This window comes from Oncorhynchus tshawytscha, linkage group LG19 (assembly GCF_018296145.1).
Source record: "Oncorhynchus tshawytscha isolate Ot180627B linkage group LG19, Otsh_v2.0, whole genome shotgun sequence".
NCBI classification, from domain to species: Eukaryota; Metazoa; Chordata; class Actinopteri; order Salmoniformes; family Salmonidae; genus Oncorhynchus; species Oncorhynchus tshawytscha.
Window position 1 is genome coordinate 40,670,512 of NC_056447.1, and position 22,114 is coordinate 40,692,625.

Sequence of the window (22,114 nt, forward strand, 5' to 3'; positions counted from 1 at the left end):
ACTGTTCTGGGTATTTAAAAATTAAGCAGATATTTTCCACATAAGAGTAGACAAAGTTCATTCTATTTAGGTTGGTCACATGGTCAACAATAAGGCTTTGTTCTCAGTGCTTTTTCTCATTCTACAGATGCTAATATCAAGTAACAGTATAATAATGTGTAGAAATTCCATCTGATGCTGAAGGAACAGATCTTTCAGTGCATCCAGAGTTTCTCCCATAATGTCCTCCACAGCTCCAGAAAATGTGGCTACAGTAGTGGGCCTGTGCTGATAGAAAGTGACTGGATTAGGAAGCTCTTGATCTCTCTCTCTGTCTCTGGCCTACCACTCATCAGGGATAAGAGGAGCTGACACACATCGTGTCGGAGACAGCCAAAGCGCTGACCCTGGTTCTCCCTGTGGCGAGAGAGAGAAACCAAGAGAGTGTGAGCGTGAGAGAGAGAACCCGAGAGAGTGAGAGAAACCAAGAGAGTAAGAGAAAAAGAGAGAGTGAAACAGAGAGAGAAACAGAGAGAGAAACAGAGAGAAACAGACTACACTCACTAAGCAGAAAGGAACATTACATCTCTTCGATAACAAAGACCAATCCGTTTGCTAGCTGCTCTAAATATCTTACAGCAACTTTCACTCTCTCCGTCTCTTATTCTCGCTCTTCTTTATTTATCACCAGTCTGTTCCCCCCTTCAGCTTTGGCAAGCAGTGTCAGAACTTCTTCCTTTGATTCTCTGTTCATTTTCCCCCAGAGCTGCACGCTACAGAAAGAGTGAGAAGTGTCATGCAGCACCCGCTTTAGGTTAAATATAGATTCTGTGGTTGGTGAGTCTGTCTGTTCCATGATCATTGAGGCTTTCACTGAGCATGTTTGATTTATACGCTGGGCTGGAAATAACCCTGGTCACAGATACAGTTGAGAAATAATATGAAGCTCATGTCTTCGTCAGTGCAGTGTCTTGGAATGGCTATTTTCACGCAGAGCTAATTCAATTCATTTGGTTGTTGTACATTTTACATGTTTTTTTTTTACTTTAACTTTTTACCCATTTTAATTAGTGTTTTTATTGAAATCACTCTTGATTTGTTTTGACTGCTGATGCATTTTATTTTAAATATACATATTTTTAATTTCACCTTTATTTAACCAGGTAGACCAGTTGAGAACAAGTTCTCATTTACAACTGCGACCTGGCCAAGATAAAGCAAAGCAGTTAATTACAATTTAAAATAATGGCAAATAATGGCAAAATAATTACAATTTAGCAATTGAACACCGGAGTGATAGATGTGCAGAAGATGAATGTGCAAGTAGAGATACTGGGGTGCAAAGGAGCAAAAAATAATAATAACAATATGGGGATAAGGTAGTTGGGTGGGCTATTTAGAGATGGTCTATGTACAGGTGCAATGATCGGTAAGCTGCTCTGGCAGCTAATGCTTAAAGTTAGTGAGGGAGATGTGTCTCCAGCTTCAGTGATTTTTGCAATTCATTCCAGTCATTGGCAGCGGAGAACTGTAAGGAAAGGTGGCCAAAGGAAGAGTTGGCTTTGGAGGTGACCAGTGAAATATAGCTGCTGGAACGCGTGCTACGGGTGGGTGCTGCTATGGTGACCAGTGAGCTGAGATAAGGCGGGGCTTTACCTAGCAAAGACTTATAGATGACCTGGAGCCAGTGGGTTTGGCGACGAATATGTAGCAAGGGCCAGCCAACAAGAGCATACAGGTCGCAGTGGTGGGTAGTATATGGGGCTTTGGTGACAAAACGGATGGCAGTGTGATAGACTACATCCAGTTTGCTGAGGAGAGTGTTGGAGGCTACTTTGTAAACGACATCGCCAAAGTCGAGGATCGGTAGGATAGTCAGTTTTACGAGGGTATTTTTGGCAGCATGAGTGAAGGATGCTTTGTTGTGAAATAGGAAGCCGATTCTAGATTTCATGTTTGATTGGAGATGCTTAATGTGAGTCAGGAAGGAGAGTTTATAGTCTAACCAGACACCTAGGTATTAGTAGTTGTCCACATTTTCTAAATCAGAGCCGTCCAGAGTAGTGATGCTAGATGGGCGGGCGGTGTGCGGGCAGCGAACGGTTGAAGAGCATGCATTTAGTTTTGCTTGCATTTAAGAGCAGTTGGAGGCCACGGAAGGAGTGTTGTTTGGCATTGAAGCTTATCTGGAGGTTTGTTAACACAGTGTCCAAAGAAGGGCCAGAAGTATACAGAATGGTGTCGTCTGCGTAGAGGTGGATCAGAGAATCACCAGCAGCAGGAGCGACATCATTGATGTTTACAGAGAAAAGCGTCGGCCCGAGAATTGAATCCTGTGGCACCCCGATGGAGACTGCCAGAGGTCCGGACAACAGGCCCTCCGATTTGACACACTGAACTCTATCTGATAAGTAGTGGCTGAGGTGCACCCATGACCAGCTCAGAAACCAGATTGCATAGCGGAGAAGGTACGGTGGGATTCGAAATGGTCGGTGATCTGTTTGTTAACTTGGCTTTTGAAGACTTTAGAAAGGCAGTGTAGGATAGATATGGGTCTGTAGCAGTTTGGGTCTAGAGTGTCACCCCGTTTGAAGAGGGGGATGACCGCTGCAGCTTTCCAATCTTTAGGAATCTCAGACGATAATAAAGTGAGGTTGAACAGGCTAGTCATAGGGGTTGCAACGTTTGTGGCAGATCATTTTAGAAAGAGAGTGTCCAGATTGTCTTGCCCAGGTGATTTGTAGGGGTCCAGATTTTGCAGCTCTTTCAGAACATCAGCTATCATGATTTGGGTGAAGGAGAAGCGTGGGGAGGCTTGGGCCAGTTGCTGTGGGGGGTGCAGAGCTGTTGGCCGGGTTAGGGGTAGCCAGGTGGAAATCATGGCCAGCTGAAGAAAAATGCTTATTGAAATTCTCGATTATCGTAGATTTATCGGTGGTGACAGTGTTTCCTACCCTCAGTGCAGTGGGCAGCTGGGAAGAGGTGCTCTTATTCTCCATGGACTTTGCAGTGACCCAGAACTTTTTGGAATTTGTGCTACAGGATGCAAATTTTTGTTTGAAAAAGCTAGCCTTTGCTTTCCTAACTGCCTGTGTATATTGGTTCCTAACTTCCCTGAAAAGTTGCATATCGCGGGGTTCTACATTTTTTAAATTGTGCATGTTTATTTAAGATGGTGAGGAAAGCACTTTTAAAGAATAACCAGTCATCCTCTACTGACGGAATGAGGTCAATATCCTTCCAGGATACCCGGGCCAGGTCGATTAGAAAGGCCTCCTCGCTGAAGTGTTTTAGGGAGCGTTTGACAGTGATGAGGGGTGGTCGTTTGACAGCGGACCCATTACGATGCAGGCAATGAGGCTCTGATCGCTGAGATCCTGGTTGAAGACAGCAGAGGTGTATTTAGAGCTATGAGGGTGCCCATGTTTACCTATTTAGGGTTGTACCTGGTAGGTTCCATGATAATTTGTGTGAGATTGAGGGCATCTAGCTTAGATTATAGGACGGCCTGGGTGTTAAGCATATCCCAGTTTAGGTCACCTAACAGCACTAACTCTGAAGATAGATGGGGGGCAATTAATTCTCATATGGTGTCCAGGGCACAGCAGGGGGCTGAGTGTGGTCTGTAACAAGCGGCAACAGTGAGAGTCTTATTCCTAGAAAGGTCGATTTTTAAAAGTAGAAGCTTAAACCCCTTGGGTACATACCTGGTTTGTAAGACAGAACTATGCAGGCTATCTCTGCAGTAGATTGCAACTCCACCCCCTTTCGCAGTTGTATCTTGGCGGAAAATGTTGTAGTTAGGGATGGAAATTTCTACATTTTTGGTGGCCTTTCTAAGCCAGGATTCAGACACGGCTAGGACATCAGGGTTGGCGGAGTATGTTAAAGCCGTGAATAAAACATATTTAGGGAGGAGGCTTCTGATGTTGACATGCATGAAACCAAGGCTTTTACAATTACAGAAGTCAACAAATGATAGCGCCTGTTGGATAGGAGCAGAACTGGGGGCTTCAGGGCCTGGCTTCACCTCTACATCAGAGGAACAGAGGAGGAGTAGGATAAGGATACGGCTAAAGACTATATGAACTGGCCGTCTAGTGTGTTGGGGACAGAATAGAATGAGCAGATTTCTGGGCGTGGTAGAATAGATTCAAGGCATAATGTACAGACAAGGGTATGGTAGGATGGGGGGACAGTGGAGATAAACCTAGGCGTTGAGTGACGATGAGAGAGGTTTAGTCTCTGATGGGACAAGTTAAGCCAGGTGAGGTCTCCACGTGTGTGTGGTTGTACGAAAGGGCTATCAAAGGCATTTTGAGCGGGACTGAAGGCACTACGGTGAAATAAAACAGTAAGAACTAGCCAAGACAGCAGTAGACAAGGTATATTGACATTAGAGAGAGGCATAAAGCAATCACAGGTGTTGATCAGGAAAGCTACGACAACAACGGGTAAATGGCGATGAATGGGCAGAGCGGGTCATTTAGGTACATACAGGACCTGAGTTCGAGGCTGGAGCCGACAGGTAAACAAAATGTGGCACCGTGCTATTGAAACAGTCCAGGGGGCATCAGCTGTGTAGTCGAGTGATCATAGGGTCAAAACAGAAAACGCCTTAAGGTTAAGTAATATTTTTCTAACTGTGATTGTATTGTCGCAAACCACTCTTTTGGAACTCAAAGCAAATAATATTTTTCTCGTGAACAACTATTTCAGCCTTGATTCAATTACTAAACCACAATCTCTGTTGTATCTGCCTCCTTTTGTGGCTCGCCCAATAAAGAGACATGTCAAGTCATTCAGCCAGAACCAGCTAATTTGGGAGTATAAGTGAGGATGGTAGTGTAGTTGCTGTGATGTGCCCATTACAGCCTGAAAATACTGCTTTATTAACCACAATGTGTTTCTGTTATCCTTATTTGAGGGGGGTTTCTATTGAGTGCTCTGTAATGAGCCAGAGAAAATGGCTCTGATATTCTACCACACACTCTCTCACACACACACACACACACACTGTCCCTGACAAGCTAATTATTATCTGTTTCGTCATTCATTTGTGAAACCTGCAAGGTTTTTATCCTTCACTTTACCTTGCGGTGTGATCGTGAATTGTGTGTGTGGGAGGGGTTGTCATATATTTATCTGTTCATATTTTACTTGTGTAAAGGCAATTTAATTCACTCTCATATTTATAACTAAAATAGCGATTATGAATGTCAAATTGCTCATTATCGGGTGAAATTTGATCTTAAAACGAATATAAAACATTTTATTATAATTTTTGTGTACTTTTTAGTCCCGAATGTTGTGATATCCAATTGGCAGATAGTCTAGTCCCATCGCTGCAACTCCCGTACGGACTGGGGAGAGGCAAAGGTCGAGAGCCATGCGTCCTCCAAAACAAGACCCCACTTAACCACTCTGCTTCTTGGCACAACACTCCCTTAACCCGGAAATCAGCCACACCAATGCATCAGAGGAAACACCGTACAGCTGGCGACCGTAGTCAGCATGCATGCGCCCGGCCCGTCACAAGGAGGCGCTAGAGCGCAATGGAGCAAGGTCATCCCGGCCGGCCAAACCCCCCCCCTAACCCAGACAAAACTGGGCCAATTGTGCGCCGCCTCATGGGTCTCCCAGACCTGCGGCCAGCAGCGACACAGCCTGGGAGCAATCCAGGGTCTATAGTGACACCTCTAGCACTGCAATACAGTGCCTTAGACCACTGTGCCACTCGGGAGGCCTTAAAACCAATATTACGCACTAAATGCTCCCTATAAACCTACGTCAGCAATTCATTGTCACACCACAAGTCATCACTTTGTCTTTATTGAAGTGTGGCCAATAGAAACAGCGCTAACCTTACGTTGTCACAGAGATGCGGTGAAGCTTAACAAGACAAAACAACACAACAATGTTCAGTGAAAACCACTCTATGAAATGACCACTCTGAGAGAAGTGAAAGCGATTTGCTTCTGACAGCACTATGACAGCAGATCTTCTTGGCTTAGATAATCAGAGCTCTTGTCTGCCTCCAAGCATAATCTGTGAAGAGGCTTACAGTGGTCTGATCTGCCAAACGGCCTGGTAATGAGTGGGAATCCCAGGCAGAGGGCAAAGCTCTTTCAAATATTCAACAAGTGTTGTCAACCAACAGGCGACTGGGAATATACAGCATGTGGCTCTGTAGAAATCCCAAATCCATGCAGTTTTTGTGCAAGCAAACTTGAATCAGCATCATGTCTCAGCAGTTTAGACATGTATTTCTCACACAGCCAAGCAGGACTCACACAGCCAAGCGGACAAGATAAATAGATAGGGAAAACGGAGGACTAGCATATAGGAGCTGTCACTGGTTAGATTTCAGGCCCTTGTGGTTTCACTCAATAAATATTTCCAATTTCCAATGAACATGACCCTTTGACCTGTTGGACCCTCTCAATCAAGTGTTGTACTGGCCTATGATTGGCATCTTCATGGCAAACTTTCAAACACCGTATCAGCTCGGGTTACGATATTCACTCAAACTCAACACCGTAAGGATCTCCCATTGATGGACTGTTTATGTTTCTTAAGGCTTTCGGGTTGGTGTTAGACCACCTCCATCATACTTCAGGGAGAGACACTGTAGCGCTCCAGCTAACGCAGCACATTCCCTACCCAGCGTTGTTCTACACAGCGATCCGCTTACCCGACACTAGAAGTTCACATCTCAAGAGCCTCTCTCCAGTTGGGGTGAGGGAAACATGTCGTTTTTAACACTTTGAATTAAGCTCTTCAGGTTGCCATTAATTATTGCTACTGATGAGGGGCATTAATGGGCTCTAATTAAGGCACAAGGGGATAACATGGGAAAGGGGAGCCTCACTGACCCTCAAACCAAGGTCACCTGTCTTTGGCCCAAAAAGGAACCATTTCCACAGGAGTATGTGTGATTGTGGTTTCCTCAGAAGGAGCAGAGCGGATTATTGGAACATCAAATGAGAGTGTGCTAAAGAGGTGGAGTTTGAGAGCGGGGAGAGGAAGAGAGGTGCTGGAATGTAGCATTCTGCAAGGGGTCCTCTGTTGATTTTGTGATTATGGTTAATAAAGGCTGACCAACAGAACATGAGCTGGCGTAACTCAAGGCATTTCAGTTTGAACAGTTTCCAGGCTCTATTTGTGCTCATCATCTAGGGTGAAATTTCTCCTTGGTTTTGTATATACAGTGCCTTGCAAAAATATTCATCCCCCCTGGCATTTTTCCTATTTTGTTGGATTACAACCTGTGATTTAAATTGAATTTTATTTGGATTTCATATAATGGACATACACAAAATAGTCAGAATTTTGTCAGTGAAATTTAAAAAATAACTTGTTTCTAAAAACTCTGAGGAAAAAACAGGAAAGGGGTCCGTGCATATGTATTCACATGTTTTGCTTCAGAAGTCACATAATTAGTTAAATAAAGTCCACCTGTGTGCAATCTAAGTGTCACATGATCTGTCACATGATCTCAGTATATATACACACTTGTTCTGAAAGGCCCCAGAGTCTGCAACACCACTAAGCAAGGGGCACTTGGCACCATGAAGACCAAAGAGCTCTTCAAACAGGTCAGGGACTAGGTTGTGGAGAAGTACAGATCAGGATTGGGTTATAAAATTATTAAAAAAATATCAGAAACTTTGAACATCCCACGGAGCACCATTAAATCTATTATTTAAAAAAATGGTAAGAATATGGCACCCCAACAAACCTGTCAAGAGAGGGTAGCCCATCAAAACTCACGGACCAGGCAAGAAGGGCATTAATCAGAGAGGCAACAAAGAGACGAAAAATAACCCTGAAGAAACTGCAAAGCTCCACAGCAGAGATGGAGTATCCAGCCATACATTCCACAGAGCTGGGCTTTAAGGAAGAGTGGCCAGAAAAAAAGGCATTGCTTAAAGATAAAAATAAGCCAACACGTTTGGTCTTTGCCAAAAGGCATGTGGGAGACTCCCCAAACATATGGAAGAAGGTACTCTGGTCAGATGAGACTAAAATTGAGCTTTTTGGCCATCAAGGAAAATGCTATGTCTGGCCCAAACTCAACACCTCTCATCACCTAAATACAGGGAAATTCTTGAGGGAAACCTGTTTGAGTCTTCCAGACATTTGAGACTGGGACAGAGGTTCACCTTCCAGCAGGACAATGACCCTAATCATACTGCTAAAGTAACACTCGAGTGGTTTAAGGGGAAACTTTTAAATGTCTTGGAATGGCCTAGTCAAAGCTCAGACCTCAGTCCAATTGAGAACCTGTGGTATGACTGAAAGATTGCTTTACACCAGCGGAACCCATCCAACTTTAAGGAGCTGGAGCAGTTTTAGCTTGAAGAATGGGCAAAAATCCCAGTGGCTAGATGTGCCAAGCTTATAGAGACATACCCAAAGAGACTTGCAGCTGTAATTGCTGCAGAAGGTGGCTCTACAAAGTATTGACTTTCGAGGGGTGAATAGTTATGCACGCTCAAGTTCTCATTTTTTTAGTCTTATTTGTTTGTTTCAAAAGAAAAGATATATTGCATCTTCAAAGTGGTAGGCATGTTGTGTAAATCAAATGATATCTACCCCCCCCCCCAAAAAAAATCTATTTTAATTCCAGGTTGTAAGGCAACAAAATAGGAAAAATGCCAAAGGGGTGAATACATTCGCAAGCCACTGTAGGCTGAAACAGAATGCCTAATCCAATCAATATTAGTATAGAAAGGAAATAAAGTGCTTTTAAAGTTCAACAGTGAGTACTTCATGTCATTTAATATTTTACCCAGATAGCCATGGATGATGAATGTTGTAAGTCTCATGCAGAGTTATACTCTTTGATAGGTAATGTCCTGTCATGTGAAGTGATGCCGTGCCATCCTCTCTCATCTTCCCCTCTTCCTGGCCTTTGCCGCTCTGCTGGAAGCCCCCATGTTTTTATCTTCAATGTTTCACAGTCAATAAATGTCAGATTTTATCTCAACCAGATTCCTGCCTCATCTCTGGTCCATTCCCAGAGTCTCCTGTGGGTTTCTCCATGACTGTCTCTTGGCAGATTCCATTTGCTCCCAAGTAATGGTGACGAAGGGGGTTCCATACCTTCCAAACCTGGACCACCTGACTCTGTGGGTTGTGTCTGGACTGGAAGGAGGTTCAGCCATGATAAATGCTTTGATCCAGGCCACTGCTGTGGCTGACCAACTGAAGGTTTGAAAGTTTGACCCTGTAACCCCTCGGACCCTATGGCCTGTGGTCACAACATGACTGCCCCCAGCGTTGTATCTCGATACAACGATACCAGATTTTCCTTGGCAAAAAAATAAAACGCGAAGCAGACTCAACTCTATGGTCCTTTTAAAACCTACTGTATTTAAAATAATGTGTACTACAGCTTGCAAAATAAACAAATATGCCTCTGGGTGATAATATAAGACTGTTTTTCCCAACATTGGGACCGTTTTCCTAAAGAAAGCGAGTCCACTTCATGTTTTGTTTCCTTTGCTTCCTTACTTCCTAGCATTACGATACTAGTATCATTATAACGCTACTGCCTAACATGCGAAACCATCGAGGAAACCTTGACCAGCTCTTGGTAGTCCACAACACATTTTATGGAAGTAAAATAGCCAGCCTCTTATCTTGTCATGGCTGCAAACAATCAGTGTTTTCCTCACCAGGGTTCCATGCTTACTGAAAGCCAAAGACCAGAAGAAATCCGTCAGATAAGAAGAGAGAACACAGATTATCCAATAGTACATGACAGGCCTAAAAAGGGCTTTTGCATGTGCTGCATGCTAAAGGTTTTGGAGGTCATTCTGTGGTTTAAAGCGGTTGGTTCATATGGTTGGAGTTATCTCCAATCTATTTGTGTGAAGGAAATCCATGATGAAAGTCCCCCGTTGGACGATCGATCTGGGTAGCGATGAAGATGAGGTCAGTCACGCCACTTCTCATTTCAAAGGATTGGTTCTATGGGGGGGGGGTTGATCTGTCAGGCTGACTGGATCTGGCAGTGCCCCCAACTACAAACCAGTTGGGAGATTGGCTTCAGATGAATTTGTTAGGTGTTACATGTAGTAGATGGTACTCAAAGTAATGTTGAACAATGGTAGGTTCTAAATGACATATTCAGAAGTAAATGTGTGTGGGTTTTGAAAACCGGATTGCCACAAAAAAAAGACGTTTTTAACGCTGCCCATTCCGGTCACCAAGCATAATCAATGGCACAGCACCTATCCGACAATTCAGTGGCAGCACTCAAGAATCCTTTCTGGATTTAATTTTCTTACCGGTAGTTTCCACCCCAAGTGTTGAGAAGAAAGGCATTCAAAGCACCAGAATATACTGTGTGTAAATTGGTCTATTTTGCACTTCATCTCCAAGGATATTTTCTTCACATGCCTGCCTCATAAAAGCAAAATTGTTTCAGTTCTGAACTGATTGAGCCTGAAATACAAAAGAAAAGCCCCATGCAACCTACCGGGTTGTGCTAAACCACTTATTTCAAGCTAAACTGGATTATAGACAAACGAGACAAAGCTGGAATTCCTTGGCTCGCATCATAATGGGGTTGTGGCAATCGGGTACCCCTCGCCGGGCCCCTATTTGAACTTGTGCTTTTGAAAAGGCGGACATTTTAACTGGAGGCATATTAGGGAGACGCACATGTTTGTTTACTTGTGAGATAATAGTGATGGTCCTTTAGTTATCCACCTCCGAAAGGTTAACCCTTGAGAGTTTTATTAGCAGGCCCTAATGCATTTCCAGTATGTTCAACTGATATCCTGTTTTGCAGGCAGTGAGGTTAGTCCATATACAAAAGATTTCAGAGGTCACAAATGTGTCAATATCATTAAAGGCTTTTTTCATGTCTGCCGTACTGCCCTAAGGTATTAGCCTGTACTTAACAGAGAAACATCAGAACATATACACACGTGAATAAAGAAAACTCCAACAAACATATGGATGTGGTTAGCATGCTGGTGTTTGACAGTGTGCACCAAGGCTGGGGAGTGAGTTAGAGAGAGTTAGCATGACATACATTTGTGCCTGAGCCAGGTAGTTCACATGTGTTGGCCCTGGGCTAGAAAGCCATCAGCAGCACACAGGCAGCAGGAAAGACTCCCTGCCCTTCTGGAGGGTGGTCCCATCACAACAGGGATAAATCTGCCTGGCAGAGCCAGAGGCAGCCGTGCACAGCGAGCTCAGTCCTGAAGAGTGGGGTGGTTGCGTGGCGTTCGTTACGTGGCTACATTACCTCTTACTCTGGCTCCCTGCCAGCATCCTACAGCAGCTTCAGGCCGGGGTCTCCGTCTACATCAACATCATCTTATTTACAGTTTCTCCCGCTTGATTCAATTTGAGAAGTGGCGGAGCAACTTTGCACTGTAATCTTTTTTCGAGTTGGATTTAGTGTGTGTAAAGCCCATGGTGAGATTTGTGGAGTTTTTCAAGCGGACAGCCGACAGGTTCCCGAGAAGTTTATAAGACAAAACTGTGGGACCTAACGGCAGGGTGATCTGGGATGTAGGGTGGCCACCAACAATACTGCTGATTTATATCTGTTGAAAAGCATTAAATGTCCCCGTCTCCGCTATCCTTTTATGCATGTCATATTTCAACCCAAAGCTGTGCCTCTTCTCTGTTACTTCATCCCCAAACTAAACCACATGAGACATATTTTAGGCTTTTAACTTCCCTTAAACATAGCAGGAACTCCTACAGCTGTTTACTTCTCAAATTCCTCCTTTTGAAAGATTATGAATTAAGAATTGAATTCGGGTACATCACTATCATTAGATGTGCAGTAGACCCTTTATAATAACCCTGTTTGTTCTATCCATTGCCTAAATTCAGCTCCTCACACCGATACATATGCTGTCATAAGAGCGTCCCAATGTTATCCTGCTCCCAGATCTGGTTATGCTGTCTTGCCAACTCCTGTGGTCATCTGGGACCAGGCTATCCAAAGGTCAGATCATCTTTAAAGTGAAAGCTGTACAGTAAGATATTATTTGCTGAATATAAGCCCCAATGTAAAGGGGTGATGACATTGACCATAATCCCCTTTGTTCATCTATTTATTTTAGTCATAAGCATGGCGAGTCCTTTGAACCGACCCAATGGCTAATGCTGTGGTCAGCTAAAACATACAGTACATGCCACATTCATCTGTCACTCACTCTTTATAATCCTATGATACATAGCTGTGCTATTCACCTCGGGTTCCAGGGGAAGTGGGCCCTTATTTCTTCCTGTCCTATAAGGCTGCTAACCTACTTTCCGTCTCTCTATGCCTCTGCTTACACATCAGCCCCTCTGTCTTAGAGTTTGTCCTTTCACAGACTCCTGACACAGATACCTTCAATTCGCCACAGCAAATAACAGTGATATTGGTGTGGTGTTTATCAAGAGATGTAATACTGTAGTCAGTAATGCTGTAGGGAGGGTTTGACAGTGAAGAGGGGTGGTTGTTTGACCGCGGACCCATAACGGACGCAGGCACTGAGGCAGTGATCGCTGAGATCCTGGTTGAAAACAGCAGAGGTGTATTTAGAGGGAAAGTTGGTCAGGATGATATCTATGAGGTTGCCCGTGTTTACGGATTTGGGGTTGTATCTGGTAGGTTCCTTGATCATTTGTGTGAGATTGAGGGCATCTAGTTTAGATTGTAGGACGGACGGGGTGTTAAGCATATCCCAGTGTAGGTCACCTAACATTACGAACTCTGAAGATAGATGGGGGGCAATTAATTCACATATTGATTGCCCCCCACATGACTTTTGACAGTTGGTTTCGAATTAGCAAGAAATGTGGGATATGGATTGAACTGGTGACCTGTTGCCAAGCAACATTAACCTCTAGAACGGTGGTGGATTGTCTTCCTCTGGATATCATGTCCTGATTTGTCAAATTTTGTGGTTTTGATAGTGTTGCCCTTACACATTGTTTTAATAGGGATGACTCCCCTGAGCGAGGGAGTCTAAGGTAAAGGAATCTTGCTCTGGAGCTGTATGGTAGCATAGCCTACATCAACAGGCTTACTCGCAAAATTAGTACCACATGGCTCAATACATGTTTAATACATGTCTTTTAAATCTCTGGAACTGTCTCTATTTTCCCCCAGCATATGCGACTTGGCATAATCAACAGCATTTTCCAAGAAGCATTGTGAATAAATTTAGCTCCAACATACCGAAGGCCTATTTCAAGGCAATGACTAGGAAAGCATTGTTGCTGAACAATTTGTGCCTTCACTGAAGAATTGCTGAAAGGCCTAAGATAGGAAGAGTCTCGGGCTGGCTCTGTCTTTCTCTTCAGTCATTATTATCCTCTCAGCCTCTGTAGCCTGCCACTGGGTACACAGTTAAACTACCAGGCCCTTTTGACGAGGCCTACTCCATGGGGGCCTAGCCGGCCCACAAAACCATACCAGGGGAAAAGGAAAGACTAAATGCCGGAATCCAGCAAGATTTGATCACTGTCAATAGTCCTACATCTAATGATCCGATGATCATCTCATAGCTACTCTGACACCACACCAGTTTATATTTGGTAGCAGAATCTAAACTCAATGTTTATTCGAAGAATTAAGAAGTCTTCAACATGTAGATTTGCAACATTTATTTCTGTAATTTACTAGATGCAGTTAATAAATAGTCGCTATACTAACTACACATTTGGAATGAAGTGATGTTATGTAATAAAGCTACCAATCGGGTTATGGTTGATACGATACGATATACTTTGTCTATTTACATGGAAATTCATTTTGTGATGTCAGCATCCAAATACAAACACATTACATGCAGTACGAAAAACTGGAAAGTTAGTACACAAGTCACACATTTTCACATATTCAAAGTTTCTGCGGCCTACTGTCCGACCGTGTGTTTGGCCTACATCTGTCCTATATCCCACTGTTCAACAGTCTGGTGGCTGATGGAATGAAACTTGCCTTGTTCCTATTCTTACTGAACAGTGGGACCCTTAATCTCCTTCCGGGGGGCAGGTAGGGTCTTCTATGCTGCGCTTGTCCCTTGCCCATTTCTCATAGAAGCCCTGAAGCCCCCTGCCCTGCACTGCAACCGGCAGAGCTAGGACCCCATGTTCACAGTCCGACTGAGGATACTCTTATTAGCCGCTGTGATCTATTTGGCATGGAAGGATGGAAGAGGGGACATCAAATGGACTTAACAGGATTTTCAGCTGTACACTAGCCATGGCTTTTCATTTAATGGTAAAGGGTTGTGTGTATATTACCAAAGAAATACTGTACAGCACATGGGGAATATATACTCAATTATGTGTAAGCCTGTAATCTTGAGATCTGTAAGGAATGATATGAATTAAAGACAATTGCAATGATTTTGCCTTTTGGTAGGCCGTCATTGTAAATAAGAATTTGTTCTTAACTGAGTTGTCTAGGTAAATAAAGATTAAGTACATGAAATAAATAAAAACGTTGCAGGGCTTTTTGCTGGACAGTTAATCAAATGGCGATGCGGAAAATGTACATGGACCCCTTTATTATGTATTTATCTGAATTGTTTTGTACTGGCTTGATGCACTCTCACTAGACTACCCATACACTCACACAACACTGACACTCCAACACACACTGTTACGAATCCCTTTTGGCCCGACAGTCTAGGGGGGATGGTAATGAGACCCGTAACATAACTCATGCAAATTATAATTGTGACAAAGTAAAAGTGTGAACGAAATAACCACGATAACTGAAATTATACCATCAAACTCAGGGTTTATTGTAAAACACACGGTAATGGGGGGGAGCAGGAAAAGGGGCTGAGCTGGACCCAAGGAAAGAAACAATAAGCATCCAAAACACCCCTAAGCTAGACTAGCCTATTTTAACAACAGCTAACTAACCAAAAATACAGTGGGTGGTCCACCCAGTTCTAACTAGTGTTTTTAACAAAGTCTACCTACAGGTAGTGTATGCCCATGGGCGACTTGTCTTGGTTTCCCCTTTTCCCACCAGCAATCAAACAAACACCATAACCAAAAACAATACTCACAGGAGATGACAAAGTGATTTGGAGGTGCTCAAACAAAGAGGTTTAAGACACAAAGAGAGAGTGAAACACAGAGATCTACATACATGGCATTTACAGAGAGATTCAGCTCTAGAGCAAACAAATGATGGGGTTTTTAAACCATGGGGAAGGAACTGTGATAGGGTAGGAAAGAGGAGGTGTGTCTTCTGATTGATGATTGATTGTTGACTGATTGGGGAGTGATGATTTTCACCTGTGAGGGGAGAAGGAGAGAAAAGAAACACACACACACAGGATACACACAGGATAACTGTATCCGTAACACACACACACTACATACTGTACGCTCTCACACACACAAAACACACATGCATATTGATGCCACACACACACCCAAACTCACACATAGAAACACTGTCACACACCAAAAACGCTGCTGCTACTCTGTTTATTATTTATCCTGATTGCCTGATTATCCCGCTACCTACTTGTACATACTGTACTACCTCAACTATCACGTACCCCTGCACATTGACTTGGTACTGGTGCTCCTTGTATGTATCCTGTTAATAGTTTTTTTTTACTATTTCCTTTTTTCATTTAGCATATATTTGTCCTTATTTTAAACTCTGCACTGTTGGGAATGGGCTCATAAGTAAGCATTTCACTGTAAAGTCTACACCTGTTGTATTCGGCGCATGTGACCAATAAAATTTGATTTGATTTGCTTTGTAATGTCCCTATCCTCTACATTGAATCTCTATGGGGAAATCAGTCAATTGCTACATTGCTCGGACATGAAATGCATGTACTGAATGCTAGCCTCATTGTTGTGTACTGTACCAGTATGAGAGCATCCTCCCTTGAATACAGAGCACCACTGCAGGGCACAAATGGATGTTGCCCTGCATGTATTAGCTGACAATATTTTGGAAGGGAAGCCATAAAGATTTCTTAGCAGGAGTGTGACTTCCAAAATAAACCCCTAAGAAAGACTAGTTGATCCTACAGCGGGAACAGTTCTATTGGGAACCATATAGGCCAGGTTATTTTCTGCACTCACACCAATGTGCACAAGTTTCAAACACTCAATACTTCATAATCATTTCCATGCAGCAGTTTCAGAAAGTGTTTAATATCGAGCCTGCATGATGATGAATAGGACTGTCTATTGGCCTGTATTCTGGTGTTTATTTAGTCATGTCTAAGGCCAGGTGCGTGAGGAGAAAGATAACACAGAATAAGGGAATGCTATGATGTAAGACCACATTTGCTCAGCAACAGTCAATGAATCCAGTATAGCCGTGATTATTTTGGCTTGAATCAAAGACAAAGTCACAGGGCATTTTTCCCCTTTCTTTTTTTGAATTGTTTGGTTTATAAGCCCCAGCAACAAAGGCATTCACGGTTAACTGATATCTTCCTGTTCATGGGTATTCAAAACCCCACATCACAGCCAAAACATAACAATAAAATCAATTGTAGTTGACTTTCCTTGCAATGCATTCTAAATCTGCAGTCTAACACTTGGCTGGACAAATAGTGCATGAACACAGCTTTTGTTCCAGACAACGTTACATAACAGACTCTTGCGTTTTTTTATTCTAAATTACATTCAATCTTATGCTCGATTTACCAACATGGCCTGGATCAAAGTCAAATGCCAAGAGTCAGAAAAATCACCAACCAACCAGAAAACTACTTTGGCCCTAGCGTCTCATAATATTTTTTCTTGCCTTTGCTGCTAGCTTTCCAGTCGATTGCCGTTCCTCCTAGTTTCAGCTCTGTTGTTGTTTTCTCTCTTCTAGAGGAGGAACGTCCACCTGCTGTTGAGTGTGTTGCTGTTGGCTGCCTGGGGGGCTGTTCTGCTGGCCTACCGCCTCTACTGGATGGGCAACAAACCGCCCAACTTCTCCAACTCAGACAACCCAGCGGGGGACTCCCCATCCCTCCTCACTCGGACTCTAACCTTCCTCTATCTGCCCGCCGTCAACATGTGGCTTCTCTTGTGCCCAAACACCCTGAGCTTCGATTGGTCCATGGACGCCCTGCCTCTGATCAGAAGCATCGCCGATTGGAGGAACCTTCACACTTTGGCCTTCTATGTGGGACTGCTCCTTCTGGCTTGGTTTGGGCTTCGCACCCGCCAGGTCAAGGTCAAGGAGACCAACGGAAAAGCCCATCATGTAACCAATGGGAACGGGAGGTCCCACACCAATGGACACAGCTGTCACCACCCCGATGTTCCCAACCACACAAACTCTGAAACAGAGCCTCAAACTGCAAGTGCACAGAACGGTACCAAAAAGCACTACGTCACCAGGACTCCACTGCCCACCACTGAAAACGTAGTGGTGTTCTCCTTGGGCCTATTGGCCGTCCCTTTCCTCCCTGCCACCAACCTGTTCTTCTACGTGGGCTTTGTGATAGCAGAGAGGGTACTGTACATCCCCAGTATGGGCTTCTGTCTGCTGCTGGCGGTGGGGCTGAGGGCCCTGTACGTACGGCTGAGGTGGAGCTCCTCCAGGACTGTGGTGGTGTACTGTAGCGTTACCCTGGTCTTACTGTTTGGGGTTAAAACAGTGCTGAGGAACCAAGACTGGCAGAATGAGGAGATGCTCTACAAGTCAGGAATATACTTTAACCCTGCTAAAGGTAATACACAGACAGATCGACACATACAGACACACTCACACACTCACACAACATCTCAGACTGTGACGTTTGCATAGCCTGAGTGTGCTTTAAAAGGTGTTCAACAGGCTAGTGTGTGTCATATCAGATGATCTTTCATGACTTCTGCACTGAATAATGTAGCTTAGAGCTGCCTGAAAAAGGTCCTACTTAGACAACCTTCTTCACTTTAACATTCTCACATAATATATTTATAGGTTGACTGTATGACCTAAAGTAGCATCACGTTAAGTGATAGTTACTTCCTGGGATTTAACGAAAGTGTGATTTTCAAGATGTACCCTGAGATGTAATACAAAAAGAAAAACACAAGTCAGTTAAGAACAAATTCTTATTTACAATGACGGCCTACCCCGGACAATGCTGGGCCAATTGTGCGCCGCACTATGGGATTCCCAATCACAGCCAGTTGTGATACAGCCTGGAATCGAACCAGGGTCTGTAGTGACACCTCTTGCACTGAGATGCAGTGCCTTAGAGTGCTGCACCACTCAGGAGCGCATGAGGAATCATGAGTGTTAAGCGCTACCTGTTAAATTGTTTACAGTATGTCTACTTCCAGACAGTTTATCCTCTCCAGGCAGTATATCATGGCTGAAGGACCTTTCAACACAAGGCCTCCATTGTAAACCTACTAAATCCCTCACTATGGGCAGACTACAGTTTCTCTCCTTTTTACTTTTGGACGGCATCTTCACTGACATCCCTGCTTGACTGGCAATGAGGGGAAACTAGAATACTTGAATATTCATACATTCAAATTCAGGTTCATCCAAAGATAATACTGAATAACTGGTAGTGCACTAGTGTTATTCTTGAGATAGTGATCCCGGGCTAGGGACAGAGGTAACGGCAGGACATGTTGCGGCAGAGCTGGGACATGACAGCTGTTGATCCTGCCAACACAGAGCAGAGCAGCAGCTACGTTCCTTCCCTGGCTCACTGTCCTCATACCATTTGTGAGTCTGAAATAGTGACACGCTCATTAAGCATTGAGAATGAGTTCTGTGAGAAAACACAGTAAAAGAGACCTAATAAATTTACAGTGGACGGTAACACCACTTAGAACATTTTCTGTTCTAGCATATTTATTTTAAAATGTTTAATATTGTGTTTACAATAAAGTTATTGTCTTTTTTTCTCTGCTTGGCTTTGCTAATATTGAATTTGAGACTTTTGGGATATCTGGCTCAGACGCCTTAACTAATAAATAATGCACAGCTCAAAGGAGCCTTTGGCATAAGTGAGCACTCGATACATTTGAATGAAATGCTACACAGGTAACCCAGTAACTACTATAAGCTCTATTTGACTTTCCCTTCCTATACAGCCATCAGGAGAACAAGAAGAAACCGTGTCTAAGGGGATGATTCTTCTCTGTCAGGCCTGTTCACAGTGCTCATACTGTTGCCCCAGTGTGCCCTGGCTTCAGCTGTACTGTATGTAGACACAGTTAAATAGTGTATAAGAGTATAAGCCCATATGTATACATGATGGATTCCAACTGCTCATACTAAGCTGTATGGATTTAGTTTTCAAGCTAAAATATTGAAGGGAAACACTATTCAGTCAATTTGGTTGTCAGGCTATGTGCATTTTCCTCTATATGTGAGTTAAAGCAGGAATCGATGTAGATGTATTTCCCAAGGAAAATAGAATATACAATTACCACTTGACAACTGAAAATTGCCTACCAGATTCATTCCTATCATTTTCACTATTAGGGCATTTCAAGACCAAATGTACCTGTCAATTAATCTGCAATCCATTTGACAGTATTGCCATTAATCTACTATGGAGTGTCAGGGGGAGCCATTGTTTTCTTCCTTTTCTGTTAGGGAATAATTGGGATCTTTGACACACTAAATCCCAGGTGCGCCATCAACTCTCTCTGTCCTCACTCTAAGCCCAGTAGTTCAGTAGCAGCAGATATACCCTCTGTTTTAGCCTGCACAATGTCCTTTGAGGAGGGTCAAAACCAGCCTGGTCCCAGATCAGTTTGTACTGTCTTACCAACTCTATACATAGCCTATGTTCATTGTTTGACTTGACATTTGACGTGACCAGGCAAGACAGTACAAATAGATCTGGGACCAGGCTTGATAACAAACCGTAAACCCAGGAAGTGATAGTGTGTCCAAAAGGGGTGGGCAGCCATGTTGGTTGACCATGTTAACCTTAATTACTTTATTCCTCCCTCTATCAGCATGGGGCAACCTTGGGAATGTCCTGAAGAACCAGGGCAAGATGGCGGAGGCAGAGCAGGCATACAGGAATGCTCTCTACTACCGCAGGAACATGGCAGACATGCTGTATAACCTGTGAGTGTCTATAGACTCTGTATGCATACATGAGCAGGACTGTCTCTCCTACACACACACACACACACACACACACACACACACACACACACACACACACACACACACACACACACACACACACACACACACACACACACACACCAGATGGGCTGGTCCATTTTTTGCCTCGAGGGGGAAGAAAGGGCCCGATGTGTTAGAAATACAGGGCCGATTTCTGGTCCCAGTCTGTCCCGGCACACACGACTGTCTAATGATCAGTGGTCTTCACAGAGAGGTAATGGTGCTTTGTATTCCCCTGGGTGCTGTTTCTGTGACAGTAGGTTATTAATCATGCTGTGTCAGCCTGAGGGGAGGACAACAGGAAGCACACAGTCAATACTCAACACTAGCCCCAAGGGCTTTAGATGTTACTCAACAGATCCATTTACAGAATTAGATTGTTTAGAACAGAACTAGAGATTTGGTAGCACATTTTACAGTACTGTATTTACTAGGATACTGTATTACATTTAGTTGTCTTATGTTGTGTTATTCAGTCTTAACAGACACACACTTCTGTTGAGATTTGTAGCCATGAGAGTCCCTAACTTTCTCTGTTACAGTGGTTTGCTGCTACAAGAAAACAACAAGTTCTCTGAGGCACTCCACTACTATAAACTGGCCATTGGGAGTAGGCCAACTCTGGCTTGTAAGTACCGCTCTTCTTTTTATTGACCATTTCAAACTCTTGTGTTTGCACAGCGCAGGTATCCAGGCATCTGCCAATAGGGGAGGGAGGGCACAGACAAGCTTGCTCCATTACTGGATGAATGATTGAGTGTTCAAGGACCACTCATGTCAATAGATTCAAGTATTACACAATTGTATTTATTATGAATCCCTCTCTCCCTCTCCCCCTTTCTCCCTCTCTCCCTTTCTCCCTCTCTCCATCTCTCCCTTTCTCCCTCTCCCCCTTTCTCCCTCTCTCCCTTTCTTTCTTCCTCTCTCCCTCTCTCCATCTCTCCTCTCTCCCTCTCCATTTCTCCATCTCTCCCTTTCTCCCTGTCTCCCTCTCTCCCTCTCCCCCTTTCTCCCTCTCTCCCTTTCTCCATCTCTCCCTCTCTCCATCTCTCCCTTTCTCCCTCTCTCCATCTCTCCCTTTCTCCCTCTCTCCCTTTCTCCCTCTCTCCCTTTCTCCCTCTCCCCCTTTCTCCCTCTCCCCCTTTCTCCCTCTCCCCTTTCCCCATCTCTCCCACTCTCCTTTCTCCCTCTTCCCCTTTCTCCCTCTCCCCTTTCTCCATCTCTCCCTTTCTCCATCTCTCCCTTTCTCCCTCTCTCCCTTTCTCCCTCTCCCCCTTTCTCCCTTTCTTCCTCTCTCCCTTTCTCCCTCTCCCCCTTTCTCCATCTCTCCCTTTCCCCATCTCTCCCTCTCTCCTCTCTCCCTTTCTCCCTCTCCCCCTTTCTACATCTCTCCCTTTCTTCCTCTCTCCCTTTCTCCCCCTCTCCCTTTCTCCCTCTCTCCCTTTCTCCCTCTCTCCCTTTCTCCCTCTCCCCCTTTCTCCATCTCTCCCTTTCTTCATCTCCCCCTTTCTCCCCCTTTCTCCATCTCTCCCTTTCTCCCTCTCTCCTCTCTCCATCTCTCCCTCTCTCCCTCTCTCCCTTTCTCCCTCTCTCCCTTTCTCCATCTCTCCTCTCTCCCTTTCTCCCTCTCTCCATTTCTTCATCTCTCCCTTTCTCCCTCTCTCCATTTCTCCATCTCCCTTTCTCCCTCTCTCCATTTCTCCATCTCTCCATTTCTCCCTCTCTCCCATTCTCTCCTTATCCCCTAATGGTGGTCGTTTTTTCTTGAGTCTTACCTTGATGAAACTCTTTCAAACATGCTTCCTGCTAGCTCACTGTATCAGTAAGATTCAGCTGTCACACTGCCTGGTTAGCAGAAGTCACTCTCATCCTCCACTGGTCATGTGCTAAATTATTCCCCTATAGTTTTCTATATTAACTGATCACCGCCAAGCGGTGGAGTCCTTTCCTTTGTCTCCCGAAGTGTAATTAATAATTATGAATGTAATCAGATGATGATCACACTTTGAAGTTCTCGTTCATTATGCA

The 22,114-nt window shown here is 44.0% G+C and overlaps 1 protein-coding gene across 1 annotated transcript in view; it reads left to right on the top strand.

Annotated features, from left to right (window-relative positions):
- LOC112218759 (protein O-mannosyl-transferase TMTC2-like) overlaps positions 1-22,114 on the top strand; it is a 164,764-nt gene that overhangs the window by 96,851 nt on the left and 45,799 nt on the right. The window contains exons 3-5 of the mRNA XM_024379874.2: positions 16,817-17,663; positions 19,909-20,023; positions 20,629-20,714. Coding sequence (XP_024235642.2) covers positions 16,817-17,663; positions 19,909-20,023; positions 20,629-20,714 — 1,048 coding nt within the window. The remainder of the gene's footprint in view (positions 1-16,816; positions 17,664-19,908; positions 20,024-20,628; positions 20,715-22,114) is intronic.